This window comes from Ambystoma mexicanum, chromosome 5q (assembly GCF_040938575.1).
Source record: "Ambystoma mexicanum isolate Mex_15411 chromosome 5q, UKY_AmexF1_1, whole genome shotgun sequence".
Classification (NCBI taxonomy): Eukaryota; Metazoa; Chordata; class Amphibia; order Caudata; family Ambystomatidae; genus Ambystoma; species Ambystoma mexicanum.
Genome location: NC_090933.1, coordinates 59,104,258 through 59,124,355, shown reverse-complemented (window position 1 = coordinate 59,124,355; position 20,098 = coordinate 59,104,258). Strand labels below are relative to the sequence as shown.

General features: G+C 42.5%; 1 protein-coding gene across 3 annotated transcripts in view; it reads left to right on the top strand.

The window, feature by feature from the left end:
* Window positions 1-17,460, top strand: part of RPRD1A (regulation of nuclear pre-mRNA domain containing 1A) — an 897,566-nt gene extending 880,106 nt beyond the window's left edge. For all 3 annotated transcript variants that reach the window (XM_069620527.1, XM_069620526.1, XM_069620529.1), the window contains one exon: window positions 13,844-17,460. In XM_069620527.1, coding sequence (XP_069476628.1) covers window positions 13,844-13,990 — 147 coding nt within the window. In that variant the 3' untranslated portion in view covers window positions 13,991-17,460. The remainder of the gene's footprint in view (window positions 1-13,843) is intronic.
* Window positions 17,461-20,098: the final 2,638 nt, after the last annotated feature.

Sequence of the window (20,098 nt, the reverse complement as noted above, 5' to 3'; positions counted from 1 at the left end):
TTTTTTGGCACGAAGAACAAAGCTGAAGAGGCTGGGGACTTCGAGGGACGGATAAATCCATTAGCCAGGTACTGATCCAAATACTGCCTTAGGTGAAGATTTTCAGGTTCTGTGAGGGCATAAATTCGACTGCATGGAGGAGTGGATCCTGGAACCAAGTCTATTTGGCAGTCGTATGATCTGTGAGGAGGCAGTGAATTAGCTTGATCTTTTCGAAAGACATCCTGAAATTCCCGGTATTCAGGAGGCAGGTGAGGACTCTCAGAAGCAGTTGCAGCTAGTTTCGTGGGGGGCTGCGGATAGCAGGTAGGTGCGCATTCTGGAAACCGGATTGTCTTTGCTCGCCAATCAATTTGAGGATTGTGTTTTTCCAGCCAAGGGATTCCCAGGATAACTTGAAACTGTGGAGCCTTGATCACGTCAAACACGATTTTCTCTTGATGTCCATCTTGGCTTACCAACGTCACTTCCATGGTGGTGTGAGTAACTGGTCCGGAAGCTATTTCCGTACCATCCACGGTGGTGATGACGTCTTTCACCGACTTAGGACAAAGAGACAGATTCATCCTGGCGGCCAATTCACAGTCCACGTAATTGCCGATTGCGCCACTATCAATGTATGCTTTAATGGCATGCATACGATTGGGTTGTTCCGGACTCACGAGGACCATGGGCATGGTAAAATGCGAGGTCAAAGAACTGGTTTTTACGCTCGGCAAGCGGACCTCTACACTTGTCGGGCGAGGTCGTTTTCCGACTCTGAACCTTTGGCACCCTTATCGGAAGCTCCTACTGTCTTCTTCTTTGGTTTCACTGGGCAATCTTGGAGGAAGTGCCCTGAGTTCCCGCAATAGAGGCACAATTGTAGTTGTCTTCTCCTTTCTCTTTCCTTTTGGGTTAGAGGTCCTTTCACCACCCCAATCTGCATGGGTTCCACTGTATCATTTCCTTTAACGGAGCTCTGTGGTCTTGAAAAAACTCGATTTTCAAACCTGGAACGATCGGCTTTTCGATTTTGTATTCTATGATCTAATTGCACCACCAGATCAATGTATTCGGAACAGTCTTGTGGTGGATTCACCACCTGGGCCAGAACGTCTTTAAGTTCTCCACGAAGGCCTCTATAGAAAAGGGTGATTCTCTTATCCTCAGGCCATCCAGTTTCAACCACTAGTCTGTTAAATGATGCAATGTAGGCCAGAAGATCTTGATTGCCCTGTCGTAGTGAAAGAAGTTCATTGTCCAGAGCCTGTCCCTGAGAATGCCTTGCGAACAATCTTTCCATACTAGCTTGGAAGTCCTGGAAATTATAAAGGATAGGGTTATCCTGAGTCACTAAAGGAATAGACCAATCTGCGGCGCTGCCACTAAGATATGAGAGCACAAAGGCTACCTTAGCCTGGTCTGTTGGAAAAGCGGCAGGTCTACACAGAAAGTGCAAACGACACTGATTGATGAACACAGCAAACCTTTTCGGATTACCTGAAAAGCGCTCGGGCGGAGCCAAAGGTACATTTCCTGGTAGATTAATTTGCACCGGATTAGAGGAAGCCGTTGTGGCATGGCTTCCACCAGGGGTAGGCAGAGGAGTCTGTCCCGCTTGGGCTTGTAACAATTGTCTAGCCAAGTCGTCTGTTCGCTCCTTAGAAACCACTAGCTCTCTCCTTAGGGCATTTGTTTCCTGGCGTGCTGCGTGAACTTCTGCTCTCAACTCCCCGAGCAACTGGGCCAATTGGTCTGTGTCTGAAGTCTCCATTGCGCCTGGGCGGGAAATGTTTGGGAGGCTTCGCGTTCTGTAACGCTCACCTGGTTCCCTCGGAGGCGCTGGTCTTAGGCTGGGCGCTGCAAACGTCTTCAAAGTTAGGCGTAGGGTTCGTTTGGCTCCCGGATTTGGCCCCTTACTCACCGAAAGCTTGACCTGCAGAGTGAGGTGTCTGCAAGTGGAAAATCAAGGTATTAGTGGCTGGAAGGATGGGTGAAGTTCCTAGCCCCTCTCTCCCTTTCTCCCCGTGGTACTCAGATGATTGTTGTGCTCACCTTAAGTAAGTGAATGCTGAGCTCTCCATCCTGCGTCTTGTGCAGGGGCGCTGGGTCCAGTTACTTCACTGGATGTGAGTTCCGCCTCTTGATTGCAGAGGGTAGGTGAGAGCGATGCCGCCGTTTTGCTGCACGAGCGTGACTTGTAAGTATTAAAGTTCTCTTTGGATTGCTCTCTTTAAATGTCTTTTTCCTTATGTCTATGTCTTTTGCTTTTAGGATGCTGTCGATGCCAAAGAAGATGCTCTCCCAGATTCGTGGCAGAGAGCGTAACAAGAAGATGGTGAATTCGAAGGCACGTAAGTAGGAAGACTGCTTTAGGGCCGTAGAATGCACCTTAATGTCCCCTTTTGTTTTTACAGGTGCCGGAATGCAGCGCGAACAAAGTTGGAGCAAGCGCAACACAGGTAAGCAGTATTGTAACTGAACGTTACTAACCAATGTTCTTTGTCTTTGCAGGCCCGATGCCGGACGCGGAATGCAGAAAAGAAAACGACTTGGATGCTGCCGATGGCTCGGGTGAGTTGAAGCGCTAACTTTGCCTTTGTCTAACCTGTGCCTTTTGTTTTGCAGGAGCTGCTGAAGATTGAAGATTGGTTCCCAGCAGGTAATTTTCGTAACTACAGGATCCGGAGCTGAAGATTCGCTGGAGCTGACACGGTGAGCGTCCTGCTGCAGATGCAGAATAACGCGAAGCATGTGGTACCAATCGGGTGTGGTTTAAATAGCCCATAGGAGTACTTAGGTGTCTTCTTCCACAGCAGCCGCGCCCAGGTAAAAGAGTTCCTGCTTCCAGAAGAGTTCCAGCATCAGTGATCCAGGGAGTGGTGCCTGCCCCACCCAGAAAGAAAAGTAGTTCCTGTTAGAAGAGAGTAAAGCATCATCTGGCTGGTAAGTAAGCAGCATGGTCTGCTTCAGGTAGGTTCACCCAAGCACTTTTACACTTGATATGAGCCCGGCGCTTCCTGTGCCGGGACGGGTCCTTACTATGAGCCTGGCACCACCGGTGCCAGGACAAGGTCCAAAAGGTCCCTATTGGGACTTGCTGGTGCCGATAAGGCATGTTATGAGCCTGTTTCCAAGGGTGTTGGGTAGGTCCTGACTCCTTGAAAGCAGTGGTCATGACACAATATAGGCTACCTTTGGCCTGTTTGTTTTTAATTATCTCTGCCAACGATTCTAGAGTCCAGAGGGATTGTTAGACCTATTAGCAGTACCTCAAACACACCTATATTAGGCGTGTTGAAACCCAATGGTCAGTGATGGTTGTGTACAGATTTGAGAGAACTTAACAAAAGGGTTCCAGGTCCACTTCCATTCATTGACCAAGGCCCTGCACAGATAGAAGGGTCAGAAGTTTTTATCACTTTGGATCTGGGTATTGGTGTACGTCATTAGCAAAGGACATGAAACCTATTTGCATTTACCTTCCATAGAAAACAATATGCATGGGAAAGAGTTCCCTTTGGTTATATCAATGGCGGGAGCGACTTTGGAATCTTTCCGAATAAGGCACTTCCATATGCAGCCGAGAGAGGAACTGTGGTTTATGTGGTTGATATTCTGATTTACTGGAACTGGGCCGAGCCCAGGCAATGGGGACATGAACAGCATGATTGTTTGGCAAGGGCCTCATGTTTGACTTATCCAAAGAAGAATCAGGATTTCTTTATAGAAATAGCATTCACGGACCTGTGCATGTCAGCATGAATGTGAATAATCACTATTGGCAACTGTTTGGGCAGTATAACATTTCCGCCCCATTATTCAAGGAGAGTGGGTAATCGTCGAAACTGCACATCAACCTTTACAATTTCTACAAAGGTAAAGGATCAGATCAGGAAATGAAGCCCAATCAAAAATTGCATCATGGTCATTGACATTACATGGATACCCCGTAGAAATGAGATCCGGGGAGAATAAAATGTTCAGTGGCCCATGGGCTTGCAGGACTACAGGATTGTGCATTTGTAGGAACTACAGACAGTACAGAGTTTGAAACTGATTTGGTTGAATTTTAATATTCACCACACAAAGCAAAGTGTATATGTGAATGGGTGTGCATAGCATGTGAGTAACAACCCTGAAAAGGAATTCGTGGCATGAATCTGAAATGTGTTGGTCAAATGTGAAGATATCCTATCATTGAGCATGAGGATAGGTCCCAGGAGTAGTCACGTAGCAGAGTTTGCAATCTACAAAGCAATATCCACAGCAGTAGAAACAAGTTAAAAGAAATAGTGATTGTCACCGACTCGGACTATGCCTGGAATAGCTTTGTAGAATGTCTACCGGGATGGAAGCTGAGCGGGACGGTCACTTGTAACAAAAAAATCTCAAGCATGGCAAACTGATTCAGGCCATCAACAATTTTGTTTCAGTAAATTAGATGAAAATTCACTGGAGGAAAATAAGGACAGACTTCCTGACTGATTCCCATTGAACACTTGGTGAGATACAGGTAGACCTAGTGACACTTTACACATCTAAAGGGGTACACAATCAACCAATTGTTCAGTAGCATTTTGACACGTCAATCAGCATTTGATTAATGCACAAAAGGAAGACTCAATCATAGGGATGTCTTGCAATCCTATGGTGGTATCAGATAAGGATCCCATTACAGAGGAGGACTACAAGAGCCGTGAAGAATTGATGGTGATTATGAAGAGTAAAAAACTGTTTTACTGACAAGAAGGTCTGTTGGTCCGAAAATCAATTTCAGGTCATGTTCAGTGGATGGCACCGATTTTCGTTTCGAGGGCTAATGTTACGTCATGCCATGATGCGATAACGGGTCACAGAAGTACTCAGAAAACATTTGAATTCTTAAAGGAAGAGGCTTATTGGCTGCATATGTTCCAAGATGTGGAATGATATATACGCAGGAGTGTTAGGTATGTGCAAAGTGTCAGCCCACTTCCCCAACACAGAGAGCACCATTAATGAAGAGAGAATTGGCACTACGCTGGTCAGATTTGCAAATTGATTTTATTGGTCCAGTACAAAGATCATCACAGGCAAAAAAGAATATGCTGACAGTTACCAGTTTCATATCAAAATGGTTGGAATGCATACCTGCTCTTGATTGCAGTGCACAGACCACGGCTACCTTGCATTTTCCAGATTTGAGTTGCCCCAGAGAACAGTCAGACTGTGGAAGTCCTTTTACCAGTGCAGTAATGACAAAGATGTGGCACATTTTAGGGGTAAAAAGGAAGTTACATATTTCATATTGGACATTTGCCAGTGGGGGAATGGAGAGATGCAATAGATAAATAATGTATATACTAAAAAGGTTTGTGGCTGAAGCAGGGTATAGTTTGGATTTACGACTCCCTTTAGTGCTCATGATCATTAGAGCGACACCATCAAAATCTACAAATCTCAGCCCAGATGAGATAATCACAGGCAGGAAAATGGTGCTTCGCCAACATTTGTTGTACAGGACCAATGAGCAAGTATTGGTAAATGTATCAACAATTCATGTATATGTGGAAGAGTTGCGAAAGCATTTGCACATAGAAATCTAGAAAAAGCAGCTGAGGGTGCCAAGTTGTACTATGACAGCCATTATTGGGCAATATGAGATAGGTGATCAAGTATATAAATTAAATTTTGCGAAAGAAAAAAGCAAGAATTCAAAGTTCCTGGTGTTCTTGGGTGGGCCATTCAAAATTGTGGACAACATTTTGCCTGTGGTGTGCAGAATATTAATGTAGGAAGGCGATCTGGCTGTGGAACGGTTTGTCCACATAAATCAAAAATAGCTGTTCCACCCAAAACATTAAATAAGGAAAATAGAACAGCCAGGTGAAACAAACGAGGATTGATGGGCGTAATGGTTACATCAGAAATAAGGACGCACCATGACCGAGGTGAGTAAATCGGTTCACGATGGTCCACAATGGGCAGGACCCGAAATTGAGAGTAAAAGGTTTCATCGTAACAGGTAATTAGGTGTGTTTAGTGTACCTGAAGGCGAGAATGAAAGGTTGGGGTATTGAAGAAGAAAAAAATAAATTGCATAGAATTACTAGTGCTTGGTCATTAACCCCTCTATCTCTATCCTCTGTTCTAGAAATGAGTAACTTGCTTTCCTCCAAAAAGGTTTGCTGCAGCCTGATTCCCTCATAGGAGGCCAAACTAAGAGGAAAGAAGTCATCCAAGGGACGAGATAGGTGAAGAAAGGCTGGTGGACGAAGAGGAGAAGACTACATGAAACACAGCAGCCCATGTTATGTGGAAAGGAGACCACCAAAAATGTTTAACTGTATAAAAATGTTTGTTATGATAGGCCTAGTTACATGGACACAGGACACACCAGCGAATGGACAAATAATGATCCAGCAGGATGGGATAGTAGAAGATATGTTATTTTAAAGGTACTTATATAGCACACCGTCGCCAACTGACTTGGTCCCCAGGCGCTCTGGTGGATCTGTAAACAGGAAGGAGGGCGGGTAGGGTTAGTCGGGTGGAGGGGGAGTAAGAGAGTGGCAGAAGTGGTGTGCTGTTGGCGGCTTCAGCTCGGTATACACTGTGTGCTGAGCTTTGGTGCAAGTATCGGATCGGGAGAGACCTCATGTGCTGTAGGTGATGTTTTGTTTGTTGTTGATGCAGTGTGGTAACGTGCATGCAAATTGCTGGGAGAGAGATGGTTGTGTGAGTTTTAGGTGGGTTGAGTATGCAGAGATTTGAAAGTTGGGTTAATGGGGTCTGTATCCTGGTTCTGATACTACTTGTTCCATTTGAGCTGTATTCTTGTGGGTGGGGTTGTTGCTGATTCCTTATAGGCTGTCTCACTGTAGTGTGATGGTGCGGCGCCGACCCAGCTGTATCCTAGTGAGCATTGTATGGTGCAATAGGTATGTCTGAATCTTTCCTTCGAGTGTGGGAACGGAGGTTGGTGCTACCTATTCTCTTGTTATCTATTGTGACATTGGTCTGTTGGAGCTTGGAATGGTCCAGGGTCAGGGTGCTGTCAATGAGACGTCCTAGTACCTCCTGTCTTGGTCAGCCTATGTATTCAGTCATTAGTTTCCTCCTATCATGACTATCTCTCAGTTAGTCGTTAATTTTTTTCTGTGGAGTGTCTTCCTTAAGAGCTATTGTTTGGTTGTTGCCTGTGTGTGATGGCGCAGCGTGCTCTCCGCTGTATCTTAAGGAGCATTGTATAATGTGAATGGTTATGTCTATATCTCACCATCTGATTCGGAGCTCAGGGATGGAAGTTCCCTATCCCTTTGCTGTCTGTCGTGACTATGGTCTGTTGGGGCATGGCTATGGTTTAGGGTCAGGGTGCTATTGATGAGTCATCCTGGTGCTTCCGTCTTGGTCTTGCTATGTATTCAGTCTTTTGGGGCCTATTATGACTGTCTCTCGGTTAGTCGTTCGGTATGGCGTGGAGTATTTTCCTTTGAATCTTTTCCAAGTTACTTGCTTGGTGTAGATTAGGATCTGTCTCTTTGCTCGTTTATGGTTTAGTTGTGTGTGTGTGTGTGTGTGTGTGTCCCTGTGATATGATGAATCGTGTGAATCCAATGGAAATGCTATTGGCCAAATTTGTGCGGGAAGTTCAAGATTGTGAATCTCGGTTGTCTGACTATCATCTGGCAATTGATGGCATGGATAACACAAAGGTAAATACAAACAGTTCACTTTTTGAAATGGTAAGTGAGATTCCCCTGTACATAATAGCTTGGGAGGATAGCTCGGGGGCAATGCGCTCGCCTTGGAAGCAAGACGACGCAATAAACACAGGTTTGTTTCCCCAGTGTCCGCACTTAGAAACCTCTGGGTATTAACACATTATAAATGGGCAATTTTATTATTATTATAATTATTATAACCATAGTGTGAGAAACCAGAAGGTGTCTCAACCGCTAGTCCCCGTAAAGCCGTCATCCAGGTGGCCAGGACTCGGCCATCGCTTTTGGATCCAGTTTCTGGGGGTGGACCAGTGTGGGAGGATCACATAGGAGAGGGGTCTTTGGGGAGTGGGACCCCAGATGGCGATATGTGGTATCCCTTCCCCCCACCCATAACACTTTTTCCCTATCCTACCAGGTAGGATTCTTGGGGACTTTACACCCTCCCTCTCCCCTTCCCTACACACACACTTTCACACAGACATCCTGCTCTGGGCGAAAACACTCACACCCAAGCAGTGTATCTGGCATGTCCCAATACTGGTAACAGCTCACATCTGACTTCCATTAAGCTTCCCCACAGGGATAAAAGGCAGAGCAAGAAAGCACACTCTCAGCGAAGCAAAGCACACAAAGGTACAGCAGTTTCGAGTCCTCATAAACCTTCAGATTAGAAAGTGTAAGACCAGGAAACAAGACTGAAGAACCTGCATTGTATGTCGGATATACCCGGGGCCCTCCTGCGTGACGGAACGAGTCGGGGAGTTGCAGCAGCTGCCATGGTACCATCCTTGGCTCCATGATCAAAATAGCGTGAGAAAGATTAACACAGTTGGTGAGTTGGGGAGACCGATGCAAGACCGGTCTATGTTGAAGTCAAGGTTGCAAGCAGCAACATTGTTACCGAGTGCTAGAACGAACATTGTTAAACGCGTGTGATGAGAGGCGATCAAAGGTCTCTGTAAGGTAACCAGCCAAGAATGGGCAAAGCGAAAGTAGAAACTGAAAAGCAAAGACACTAGTAAAATGAAGTGGTTTTGTGACGAGTCAAGCAAAATCCTGTGCACAGTTGAAAGTCTTCAATTTTTGATAATAAAGAGGAACGTTTGGAAAGTGAGATTACCTCGTCTGAGCCCGAACGAGGGAGACCAAATTGTGAACATTGTGTTAACAGTAAAGCTAAGAACATGTGAAATATGATTAACTTTGAAAATCTTGAGACCAAAGGAACTTTGACACCTGTTTGTTGTATCAGGCCCTCTGCAATAAGACATTTGATAGTAAACCCCACACCATTTGTATTTAGAAGTAAGGATTGGCAATAGGTTTATTGGTATAGGCCCTTTTATTTTGACAATACTCCACTAGGACTGTTAATATTTGATGGTCGTAGCTTGTTCCCATCTTTAGATTTAGGAATTAGATAGACGTTTTACCAACCCATTGAAGTTCAATAAACCCCATTGAAATCCGATCACTTGTCTCTCTTCACTGTTTGATACCATGCCATCCTTACAATAGATATAAAGTGGATGGAGATTGGGTTTCTCTGGAGTGTTCCATATATCACCCAAGAATTGATATATCAAACTAAAATCATACATAATGATAAATGCATAAAAATGGTGACTCCCGAAATGGTGGCATTTCAAACATGGGAGATGGAGTTTTACCTCATTCCAAAATTAGATGCTTGCGTAAAGTTCAAGGAGAAAAATTACATATGCCCTGAAAACCATTCATACCTGATGCAGCAAATGTGCTATGTTGTTTGCAGGCAGATCAGTGTTACGGAAGGATGTGTAGTGTCAATAAGTTATCTGATATCAGAGGAGTTGGCACATGCCAAATTAATTAAGCACAGGTGGTTGGTCAGTACCTGGGCACTGAATTAGAGTTGCACACCTCAGTCATGGGCCATTTGTTGTCATGTCATTGCAATACAATGTCTTCTTTATAACAGACCTAAGTATACTGTGATATGATATGGCATTAGTAACGCGCCTATACACAAGTGTTTCAAGGCGCGGCGAGGCGGGGGGGGAACAAGGGGAAGACAGACAACGATCCTACTAGGCCAGGTGTCATTCAGATCGCGCAAGTGCACGGGTGGGGGGAAGGGAAAAGTGCAAGGGGAAGGGGAGGGGGGGAAGTGCAGTACAAGGTAAGTAGCGAAAAAAATAATTAATAAGGCCAGCTGGTGGCAAGGTAGATGCAGAACAAGTGCTGGGAAGGGGGGGCTGTAAGGATACAGTGACAGTCCCGCAGTGCAGGGGGGTGCCAGGGAGGCAGTGCAAGTGGAGAGTGGCTGGGCCCTGGAACGAGGTCACTGAGAGTGGCCCAGTTGCAGATTCAGAGCAGATTCAGTGAAGAATTAAAGCTGTTCAGCAGGGGAGAGGGAGAGAGAAAGCAGAAGCAAAGAGGAAGGTTTTGAGGTGCTTCCGGAACCGGAGGTGGTTCTCCTCAAGTTTCAGGGAGGCAGGAAGGCTGTTCCAGAGGGAGGCCCCTGCTGCAGAGAGAGATCTACCCCCAGCTCGTTGCTTCGAGAAGCGGCTGACCCTGAGGGAGTTGGAGACGGATGAGCGAAGGGCTCGGGAAGGAAGATATTTAGGAAGAGAGAGTTGAAGGTATTTGGGCCCCAGGCCCCAGAAGGCCTTGTGGACAATGCAGAGGGTTTTGAACTTAATCCTCGCAGCCACTGGGAGCCAGTGTAGAGATTTCAGTCCTGGAGAGATACGGTCCCTGCGCTTGAGGCCAAGGACAAGTCTCGCAGTTCTGTTCTGGATGAGTTGCAGAGGGAGGAGAGTGGAGGCAGGCAGATTAAGATAGAGGCTGTTACAGTAGTCCAGCTTTGAGAGAACCAGGGCTCGGGAGACAGTGAGCTTCTGGGGGAAGGAGAGGAAGGGAAGAATACCTCTGAGGAGGTGAAGCTGGTAGTGTGACTTCTTAGAGACGTCTGATATATGAGGAGAGAAGGAGAGTGTGGAGTCGAAGATGACCCCGAGGTTTTTTGCCTTGCAGGTAGGAGCAGGAAGGGGGCCAAGGGAGGCCAGCCAGAGAGCTGCAGGGAAGGAGGGAGTGGGTGTGTTAACAGTTGGAGGTCTAACATTGTTTCATGTAGATTGTGATTTATGGGAATAAAGAGTAGACAACATTGAGTTATTCCAAAGAATTACATTTATACGATGCTCCAATAGCGTTGACAGAATCATTCAGGATTACAGTAGTTTGCTTCACATACTGAACCAGACAAATGGATAACATCACAGTGAGTGACCTGTCACAGTGGCAGACGGTCAGCTTCAGAAAATAAAGCAAAATTCAAAGTTGAACGCGAAGGAAAGATTCATAGTTTGAAGAACAAAGTAATGGAAGCGAGGGTCCTTGAAAATAAATACTCATTGTTTGTGCAAAACAGTATGAAAGGAAGGAGAAGGGTGGAAGTAAAAAGCTCAACATTAATAGGAGGTTGTGCTAAGTGGAACACTGCTCAAAGGTCGCAAAGGGGGCGAGATAGGTGCTGGAAAGCCCTGGCACGTGACTTGTTCAGAGGTGACATGAAAAAGGCTGGGAAGTATTTAAAAAAAAATTACAGAAACATGTAGAGGCGGCGAAGATGAGTGAAGGGTTTAAAATAGAGGTAGAACAAATGGGGCTCGTTCATTTTGCTAGACAAGACATTTGGCGAGGCTGAACTCCGGGGTTGCCGATCAGTGTCGCTGGAGGAGTTTGGTGTTAAATGAGCAGGGAGTACTCTGAAGGCCATTGTTGGACTCCGGAGCAATGGTCTGGCTGAGGCGTGTCTAGTTGCAGGAAAGGAGATTGTTGGCCAAGGGTGAGATGGCCCTACTAAAAGACAGAGACGATATTCATTTGTATGGTATCAGAGAGGGAAATTCGTAATAGGACCCTTTCTGCAGGGTAATTGGCAGAGTGTCAGAGTAGACACAAAAGGCAACACTTCCTTAATCTTTCCGGTACCAAAAGATTAATGAAGTAGGCTGAATTCAAAATCTTGAATGGGAGTTTGTCCCTTTAGTGCAAAAGGGGTCATAATTTGGCGAGCCATCCAATGATAAATGAGAAAAGGTAAATAACAGAAAACTGAACCCCTAATGCTTTTATATTGTTTTGGTAACACATGAATACAGGGAAGGGGCTCTGAGGTTAAAAAGAAAAACACATATGCATGAAATGAAATGCTAATGACGGCCTGTGTCGAATTGAGATTATTGATGCTTTATCGCAAATTACTGACAGCCAAAGGGAATTCCTTCCATGCTTTGATGGCAGGGCGTTCACCTGAACCTCATGGAGGTCTGATCTCCTCCTTTAAGGGAAAATGCATTGGCATTTTGGAGAAACACAATGTGACTTGTGGTAGCTCTGGTGGAAAATCCCAAACATGCAGAAAAATTATTGGTGGACAGCGACTGGATATTAACTTGTGAAAAGAGATAAGAATATAAGTCTTTCAGTGAAATTGCCAGATAATCCAAAAAAGGGGTTGCCTAACGAATTACCTAACTCGATGTCCGGGTAGAGCTTTTAGAGACACCTTTCTGAGATTTCGATTTAACTTGCTCCACATGGCTGAAGTGCTATCCATACGTGGTATGAGGGACAGCACAACATGCTGTTGTGTTGAGCATAAGGAGACATTAAAACATTTGATTGCAGAGTGTACCTTCTTGCAGGAACCAAGCAAAGAGCACTTTAGACGATATTTTCACTCTGACATAAGTGTTGAATTACTGTGGTATTTTGTTTTACTGGGTAGGCCTACACCAGTTTTAATTAGTACGATTCAATTTATAAAGAAACTGAAGATTGTGTAATGGTTTTGGTAACAAAAATGTACTTTTTATGGTAACAAAAACATATGTTTTATGCATATGTTAATTTGTGTAGCTGTATAATTTTTGTAATAAACCATTTGTTTAATAAAAAATGCTAATGTAAAATGTGTTTATTCTACATGATTCATAGCTAAGGTCCTGAGGTATAATAATTTTAGCAAAAAGGCTATTTCTTCCTACAGTACTTGGCTGTATGCCCTGTAAAAAGCCTACTCTGTCACCTATCTCTTTAACCTCAGAAACTTGATGAATTTTTGCCTGTGATTCCATGAAAGCCAGGGACTTTCATTTTTTGTTTTGGTTGTCATAAGCAGAAGACTGCATACTTTTTGATCTGTCAATGCTATTCCTTTCTTTGTGCAGTACCTTACCACAATGTTTTTTGGTAATTATTTTGAAATGGTTGGAGCCTACAAAAATGTAGCTAATGTTTGGATTTGGCTATATGTGGTCAACTTCCAATTTCTGGTACAACCAGACTATTTTGGCAAAGATGTAGTGGCACTTGGAGCTCATCTTGCTTCTTACCAAAGAGCGGGAATAGGACTATCCGCCAGGAGACAATTCTGGTACCTTACTCCTTAAAACCTCTATGAAAATATATTTCAGTCATAAAAATAACACTAGGAATTCAACCAGACTCTAAATGTATGGATGTTATGCACCCACCTGGAAGGCTTTAGAATAGTCCATGTGCTTTGGATTGTTTAACTTTTTCACTTAAATCCAGATTGATTCCTCCTCTGTGATGTGATACAAACCGTTATGTTCTGTACTTTCAAAAGATCCATATAATCACATATCTGTGCTTCGCTCTAAAGGTTTGTTGCTGTATCCCACAACTCATGTTTGCGGGAAACAGCAGCCTATTTGTGCATGGAGCGTTAGTATTTCTAAAATTAATTGATTTCTTTTTGCAGCCTATTTTCCTAAATTTGAATACATAAGCATCTTGAACTACAATGGTGATATCAAAAGTGGCAAATTCAAGCAGCTGGGAATGGGGGTTGCGATCCGAACAATCCCATTTTACTCGGAAGAAAGGGGTTTCAATAGGCTTTTTTATGGAAACTCAACAGTAAAGTTATTTTCCGTACCTGCAACGCTGCATACTAAGATTAAACCAGTTTTTAATATATTTTTGTATGAAAATATTGTTGCTGTAAAGAATGGCCATTGCCGTCTTAGTATTCTCCTTTGTTGAACATAATTGTTGGGGTTTTCTCCCCTTTAGTACCGATGTCTTGCATTTTAAGGTAACCTACATTTATATCATGTTTATTTGTTGTCTTGCAGGAATACAAACGCAAATTGTCCAGAGCGTCACAGATGCGAAAAGAACTGAAATTGCGCATCCTGAATCTGCCTGATCTCTCTAGACTTCCCAACGTGACTGGCAGTAACTTGCATCTACCATTTGCAGGGGACATCTTTGATGATTGACGAGTACTAATGGACACTTCTCAACTCTATTTGGCAAAGATTGTTTGTACCTATTGACTTGTAGTATTATTTTTGTATATTGTCGAGGATGGTCACACTAAACAGAAACAAGTCAAGTAACTTATACACATTGTATAAACTTTTAGTTTGAATTGCTAATGGTACATAGGAAATTTAAGATATATGTGGAAAATGTTAATGAAATATTAAGTGTTAAGTGGAAGGTACACCTTTCTGTAATGTATTTTGTATATCATTTGATCAAATCACCTATTGGAAACAAAACATGTTTTATTTAAGGGATGAATGTGGTAATGATAATTTCTAGTCTGCTTCAGTCAATCTTCAATATACACTTAATTTACAAATTGTGCAGCCTTGTCATGCACAGAGGTTAACATTGAGCCCTGGTTACCTCATTATTTAGTTTGTTAAACAGAGCAATTTAGTTTTAAAAGAACTTGCTGTGTTGGTTTACAAATCTCATATAATCTGTCACCGAATTTGCAAATGTTTCAAAAGGTTTGCTCGGTTTTGGTCCTTTTTCCTGGGCTTTCTAAGCTTTTGCCTACTTTTATCTTTTCTGAATATCGTATTAGAATCTGCCTTTGTTATGTGTTTTTTTTGCCGAGTGTGGCTAGTGGTCTTTGTTTCTATTATTAGTGAAACAATTGTGGCTTTTTGTCATTAAAGCTTCAGGAATGATGTTGATATAATTCAAAGGACTGATTTTGTAATATATGCAAAGCATTATTTTTTTATTCTTGCCTTTTTTCATTTTGGAGGATGTAAAGATATATTTCCCCTGGGTGAGCCATCTATTTTTGTGGAGTTGATTTCTTTTGCTGAACACTTGCTTTTCCTGGTAGAATTAGTCACTGTAGTGCCATCATTGGTTGTTGGGAAATCTCATAATCATGTAACCTAGTTGTTTCCTCTTGGACCAGTCAGGCATCTATACACTTTTTCTGATGAAAATTGCTAACTTTTTTTTACATAGGTTCTTCAAGGCACTTCTGCTCAGAATGTGTTTTTTATTTTTGGATCTCTTGTGTTGCAGAGTATTGGACACAGTTCTTCATTGATTGTGAGGTAGAACTTGAAGCAAATAGTTTCTGAATCCAGATGCAGGAGTTTGTTACTAATGAAGGGGAGGAGGGGAATCATCCTGATGGATTTCTTGTAAATATTCAATTTCATTATTATTTTTTGAGAATTCAGAATTTTCGGAGTCATTTATTTGTATGGGTCTGGATGCAGCAATGTTTTGTTTGCAGTACATTTGAGATTGTGTTGTAGCTACATTTCTTCTGTTTTTATTGTGCTGCCATATTTATTTTTCTCTAAAGTATTTTGTTGCAGTAGGATTTAAAATGGTATAGTTTATTTAATTTTGCCACATTGTGCAATTGTTCATTTGGTTTTAATCTGTTTTTTATTTTATGAATGGTGTGGTTTTGTGTTTCAGATATGGATTTTTGCAGTGGATGTTCATTTTGAGTGCTATCTGCAATCTCTATATTTTGTTGTGCAAAGTTGTGATTTTTATTTTGCTGTAGCATTATATTTTTGTTTTCATTCTTTCATAAACAGATTTTCACCATGCTATTTTTTTATTCATAGTACAATATACATACCAAAGTTCTTGCTGCAACAAATAGCACACATTTAGAAAACCTGGTACAATGAAATTAAATACAATGCAACACCCCTGCAATTTAGCACCATCTTACACCTTGTGGCAGTTTATCAAACATAAAGAATCTATGAAAAATACTGCAACAAAATAATACAAGTAAACTACAGGTAATGCAAAACAGTAATTCTAATAACCTATATGAAGAACAATAAGGTGAAATTCCTGTTTTGGAATTCAGAAAGTAATTGCTGAATTCTTGCTTACTAAGCCTGATTTTGTTGATGGTAGAAATGCAAGCTTCTTTAATACTGCTGCAAATGCACAGCTGTAGTATGCAGTCAATGTTTGGCAGTGGAGCTTCTCTGCGCATAAATGTAACTTTGACTTTTCAGGAACAAAGGAGAAGTGACCTCATTATGGAACTGTCCTTAGCTGTTGTGTTGACAGTATCAAAGATTTTTACTAAATTTCTGTCCACAGATCCGAACCTGCAGTCCAACTTTGTCTGCCAATTTCCCTGCTTGTTCTTGCCTCAGCAAATTGTTTGATCCCAAGAGAAGGCAGAGACATTGTCGAAGTATGTATTCTTGGGCATCTGTATCTGCTTAAAAAATATATTTGTGCATGTACCTATTTATTTCAATAAGATCAGTAGAGTTGCTAAGAACACAGTATTAGGGTGTCAGTAAAAACCTGTAGGGAAGTCACTTCCCCTTGTTTTTTATTGAGAAGGGGGTGGTTCATTTGGGCATTCCGGATGCACTCCAGGAAGCATTTTATTGCACACTCTAGTGGATTGTGTCCTCTTTTTTTTACAGCAGCAGTATAAGGGTTGTTTTTTTGCTTGCAGGAAGTAATGCTTAGACCAGGTATTTTTCTGCCTTCCGGTAGGTTTTTGTTATTGTTTCGACCAAACTAAATAAAATTGCTTTGAAAAAAATCAATGCCTTCACTACAACATGTAAATAATGCCTCACGTGTGAAAGGGACGCTATCATAGGTAGTTCTTAAAAATGCGTTATATGCATGATGACAAAATGTCACCAAAACTACTGGATAAGCACTTTACATTTTAAATCTCAAGTGATTTAGTAGTGAAGTGTATTATTGATATGTATGCCTCTTTTTGTCATAATGATGAATTGTAATAAACTCGAAGTGGGGTGCAAGTACCCCAGAGGCATCCTTGTTTCATCCAGCAATTGCACATTGATAAAGAGATAGACATGCTTTACCTGGTTCTTAAAATTGAACGAAGAGCCGACATGTTTTCTTTCAAGACCGGACTGACTGGTGGTTAATTTTGCTCTATGCAACCCAGCAAGTGGACATAATCTTATGTTACCACAGTTTGGTGACATGGTGAAGTGCACACTTTGTTCTGAAATTGAAAATGACACTGCCTACTAACAAGACCTAATTGGACATTGACCAAACCACCTCAATATGCAGGGCATTCAAACAGTCTGCGTTAGCGTACAACAATGTTCTCGTGGCCAGAGTTCTACTCCAAAACGCATATGCTTTTTACTTGGTAGATTAGTCTGAAAGTGCTCACATCTACACGTATTTGATAGGATGTCCTTGTTTGCTCCATTAGAAAGTTTTCATTTTGGAGTTTGCAAAAAGTGAAAAGTAACAAAACCACCCGTTTGGTTGCATCAGTGAATGCTGGCTACATTTGAATAAAAAGGTGAATATGAATGGTTGTCTCGTCTTTCGATTATATCAATCAAAGGCAAAAAGACCAGATTCTTTTTTAAAGAGATGTTATGAAAACATGATATTATTTTGTATTGCTAAATTCATTAAATGCAATTGCTATTATCTAGGACTTTGTCAGACTCTTTCTATTAGGGACAGTTCCGATCAGCTCGTTACAGCAATTCCCGACGTTATTACTTTAATAAAACTTGTTCAATGTGTACTTTGTCGCATGAAGTATGTGGAGCAAATTGTATTTGCTTTCTCTTCTCTTTGTGTTGTCTTTAACCGAATTTTAAGGCAGTTTTCAAAGTGTCCCATGATTCCAGGAAATGATGGTCTCCAAAAAGAAATGTTTGACAACCTTTTTCATGTACAAATTGCAATTATGCATCAAATGAGCCATAACGGACATTAAGAAAAATATTGGTGCAGTGTTCCTCAATTATACAGCATTGTATTTTGATTTCTTTTGGAAAAGGATTGTTTCACATCATCTACAGTTACAAGCTGCTAAAGGATGTTGATTGTTCTCAGAAAAGAAGTGACATTCTGTGCTTTTTACTAGAAGTCTTAAAACATTCCAGAATTAATAGAAAAAGGAGAGAAACAAACCAAAACGTAGACACCATTAAATCCTGCAATTCAGTGATTGTTATAAAAGAGGAAGTGAACCATTCTCTGTAATGCAAACCAGTCATGCATCATTCTCGGTTCAATTAACCATAACGTTTGAGCATAATTATCCTGTAATTTTAGATTGCTAAGCATACTACCTGTGCTATTGGCACCTTGCTGGTACATAAGGCCTTCACTTTCTGAAAACTGTTATTCCTGTCTAAACATTACCAAAATGTTTTTCAAAAACATTTTAGAATTTCATTGGTTTAAATTATGTATAATAGTCCAAAAGCCTTTGCTATTGTTTTCTATATTTATTTAAATGTTTATTTTGTTAATATATCTAATCACTACATAAATACTACAAACATCATTTGTATTCCCTATATTGAGTGAATAAACAAACTGGCCAAAGTAACCTTGAAAAGAGAGAAACAAAATCGTCTTGATTCTCCTATGTGTGTGGGGGTAAGCTGTACTCCCATAAAAGACAGTTTTCTAGCCCAATAACAATCTCTAGTGTAGGAGATGGTATCAAAAATGAAAGTAGGTACAACCAAACATCTCAAACAGATTGATGGTTCCTGCAATCCCCCTAAAACTAATGACGTGGCTAGTTCCTGGATTTCTAGAAAATTGAGAGGATTACCCCCCCCCCTTCAAAAAACATTTCAGATCCTGATGAACTTTTATTATCACATAAGCATCCTTTCCTTTGCCACTGCTTGCAACTTACTAGCTGTATATTGAACAATTTATTTCTGGTAGAACACTGGTGTGGCACCAAAGTGGCCAACATGCTAACTTTAATCTGCTTGTAATACTGCGAAACAACTAGCTGTCACAACCTCAGTCTCAGGCCAAGGAACTTGGGCTCTCTGGCCCTCGCCACAGTATTTTAACAAGGCCCGAAGGGCCCAATTCTGCCCCTCTTGGGTCCCTTGGAGTCAGTCCTGGCGCCGTTGGCATCAGGCTCACATGGCAGGTGTGGGTTTCAATGGGCAATGGACTAACATGGCTGCCCCCACAAGGACCAATGGGGAACTGCAACATGCAGTCTAGCATCCAGGGCGCCCCCCCCGAAGGCACCTGGGATACCTGCTGGGTATTTAAACCACACCCGACCCGAGACACGCGCTTCGCGTTATTCTGCTCTAGCAGTGTGACGTTCACCGGGTCCTGCTCAGCATCTTGGCCTGCACGGGCGAGAGGAGAAGAACCACAGTCATCCTTACCTGCCCAGCTTCAGCTCCTCCATTCACCGGAGTCTTCTTAGACATCACTATCTTCCTCCTGCAACATCCCTGGGAAGAAGGACGAGAATAAGACATTAAGTAAGCTTACTTACCAAGCTCTCCTGGAAGTCCATCGCCACTCGAACATCGTCCATTCGGCGACTGGTCCCTTCGATCAGCTTCTTCCAGGATTCCTTCCGTGACCTGCAAGGAACAACAGCACAGGTTAGCCAACTTTCGAGGACGCTCACAGTGCCGCGTCTTGCGCATCTTTTACCTTCTCGAGCTCTGCCTCCAGTATCAGCTCGTTTTCCATCATCATTCCTTCAGCATCTGCAAGAAAGAAGAAGGTTACTCGGAACATCTACAATTACAGACATTCATTCTTAATACGAAAGACTTACCTGAAAAGTGGAATCACAGCCGGTCTGGACTCCAGGCCCACGCCAGTGAAGTAACTCGGCGGAACGGTGCCCAGCGACGACGCGTCCCTGTCCAGAACAGCAGGACGGACAGCGCACCTTAACGAAAACCAAGGTGAGAGAAGTCCCAAGGGGAACCGCAAGGGAAGCATGGGGAGGTGGGCCTAGAGGGAAAGAGTAGTAGCTAAAATCCACCTCCTGTCTTCTAGAACTGACCCCTGGCAGCACAAATCCCAGAGAAGGTGCAGTGTTCCCTGAAACCTCCCAGACAAGTCGAGTGGCCTCCCTGTGGATACAAGGTGAGCGTTACACTATCACTTTTTAACACTCTGAATTCCCGCATTGGCATAAATGGTATGCTGCTAAACTTCAAAATAGGTTAAAATTCCAGTGCTCTAATCCTCCTCTGCCCACTAAGTTTTTACATCAGAATACTGATCTGCTCATAGATGGTCCTCTGAGAATAGCGCAGCTGCTTTCTTTTAGT